Genomic DNA, 1,245 nt, shown 5'->3' on the forward strand with positions numbered 1-1,245 from the left:
GGCTAACTGTGACCATGTGTTTCATGGAGATTTGAGTTAAAGGAAAAAAATCTCCTGGATGGTGTCAGACCTTTCAGGTGCTCCGTGTTTCTGTGAAAACGTCTCTGTGGTTTAAATTTAGCTTCCTGCATAAAGTTATATAACATTCTATAAATAGAGGAACTCCTCCTGAGTTTCACGCAGACAGAAGTTTAAGATTCATATTTAATCTGAAGTTAATGTGAAAATTATAATTTCTTCTTCTTTTCACCGCTTTTGCAGCAAACTACGACACCAAGCACAGAGTGAGCGATTTGGATACAGAGAGGTAAGACAAGGATTCTTATAATTCAACATATATTTTCAAAAAAAGGGTCTTTTAATACATTTTTGTTAATCCTTCAGGTGGTTTTAAAAGGCGATCCCAAAAAACTGAGTCTTCATGGGGTAAGTTTGCTGATTTGTGTCAGTCAGTTAAAGCTTTTAGCTGATTGCTGGAGACGGGTCCTGCCTGACTGCGTGTCGTCTGTCGCCCTCGTAGCAGACGTGCGCCGTGTGTCTGGAGGACTTCAAAGTGAAAGACGAGCTGGGGGTGTTGCCATGCCAACACGCTTTCCACAGGAAGTGAGTAGAGCACGGCCGAGCCTGTCGTCACGCTTGTTCGCGCCTCACACCTGCTGAGGCTCGTTGAAAAGCAAAAACAGCCATGTTTGGTCCCCAGGAGATCAAAAGAGTTGACGGACTTCAACCTTCATTCATCATTCATGTCATGTTTTCCTGCTGGTATTAGAGTGAACGGTCCAGGGGGCAGAACTGGTCCCGAGACCCTGAAAATTTAATAAATTTGCCTGTTACTTCCCTATATGTGAAGTTAGTTTAGAATATTATAAGTAGTCAGTATCTTACCTGCAGTAGACAGCAGACATCAGATCGAAGGTAACAGCCAATCAGTCTGGACTCAATTCTGAAGCAGATTTCTACAACTCAAACCTCAAAAAAAGCTTTTATAACCGAATACTATGTATGTTGTGGACTTTTACAACACTTTACTTTTCATTACATAGTTGTGTAATTTTTTTGTATTTGTTTGTTGAGAGATTATCACATCTTACATGACAATGGTGTTCTCCATTTTAGCTTTTCTTAAAAAAAGAAGAAACTGCAACCTTTAGAAAAATATACACACATAAGAACAGAAATCATGTGTGTGTGTGTGTGTGTGTGTGTGTGTGTGTGTGTGTGTGTGTGTGTGTGTGTGTGTGTGTG

At 40.5% G+C, this 1,245-nt stretch overlaps 1 protein-coding gene across 2 annotated transcripts in view; it reads left to right on the top strand.

Moving 5' to 3' along the window:
• Positions 1 to 1,245, top strand: part of rnf122 (ring finger protein 122) — a 26,278-nt gene that overhangs the window by 24,225 nt on the left and 808 nt on the right. The window contains exons 3-5 of one of the 2 annotated variants that reach the window (XM_014002630.1): positions 262 to 307; positions 385 to 426; positions 521 to 603. In XM_014002630.1, coding sequence (XP_013858084.1) covers positions 262 to 307; positions 385 to 426; positions 521 to 603 — 171 coding nt within the window. The remainder of the gene's footprint in view (positions 1 to 261; positions 308 to 384; positions 427 to 520; positions 604 to 1,245) is intronic. The other variant, XM_014002632.1, reaches the window with a different exon arrangement.

Source organism: Austrofundulus limnaeus, unplaced genomic scaffold (assembly GCF_001266775.1).
Source record: "Austrofundulus limnaeus strain Quisiro unplaced genomic scaffold, Austrofundulus_limnaeus-1.0 Scaffold14, whole genome shotgun sequence".
Classification (NCBI taxonomy): domain Eukaryota; kingdom Metazoa; phylum Chordata; class Actinopteri; order Cyprinodontiformes; family Rivulidae; genus Austrofundulus; species Austrofundulus limnaeus.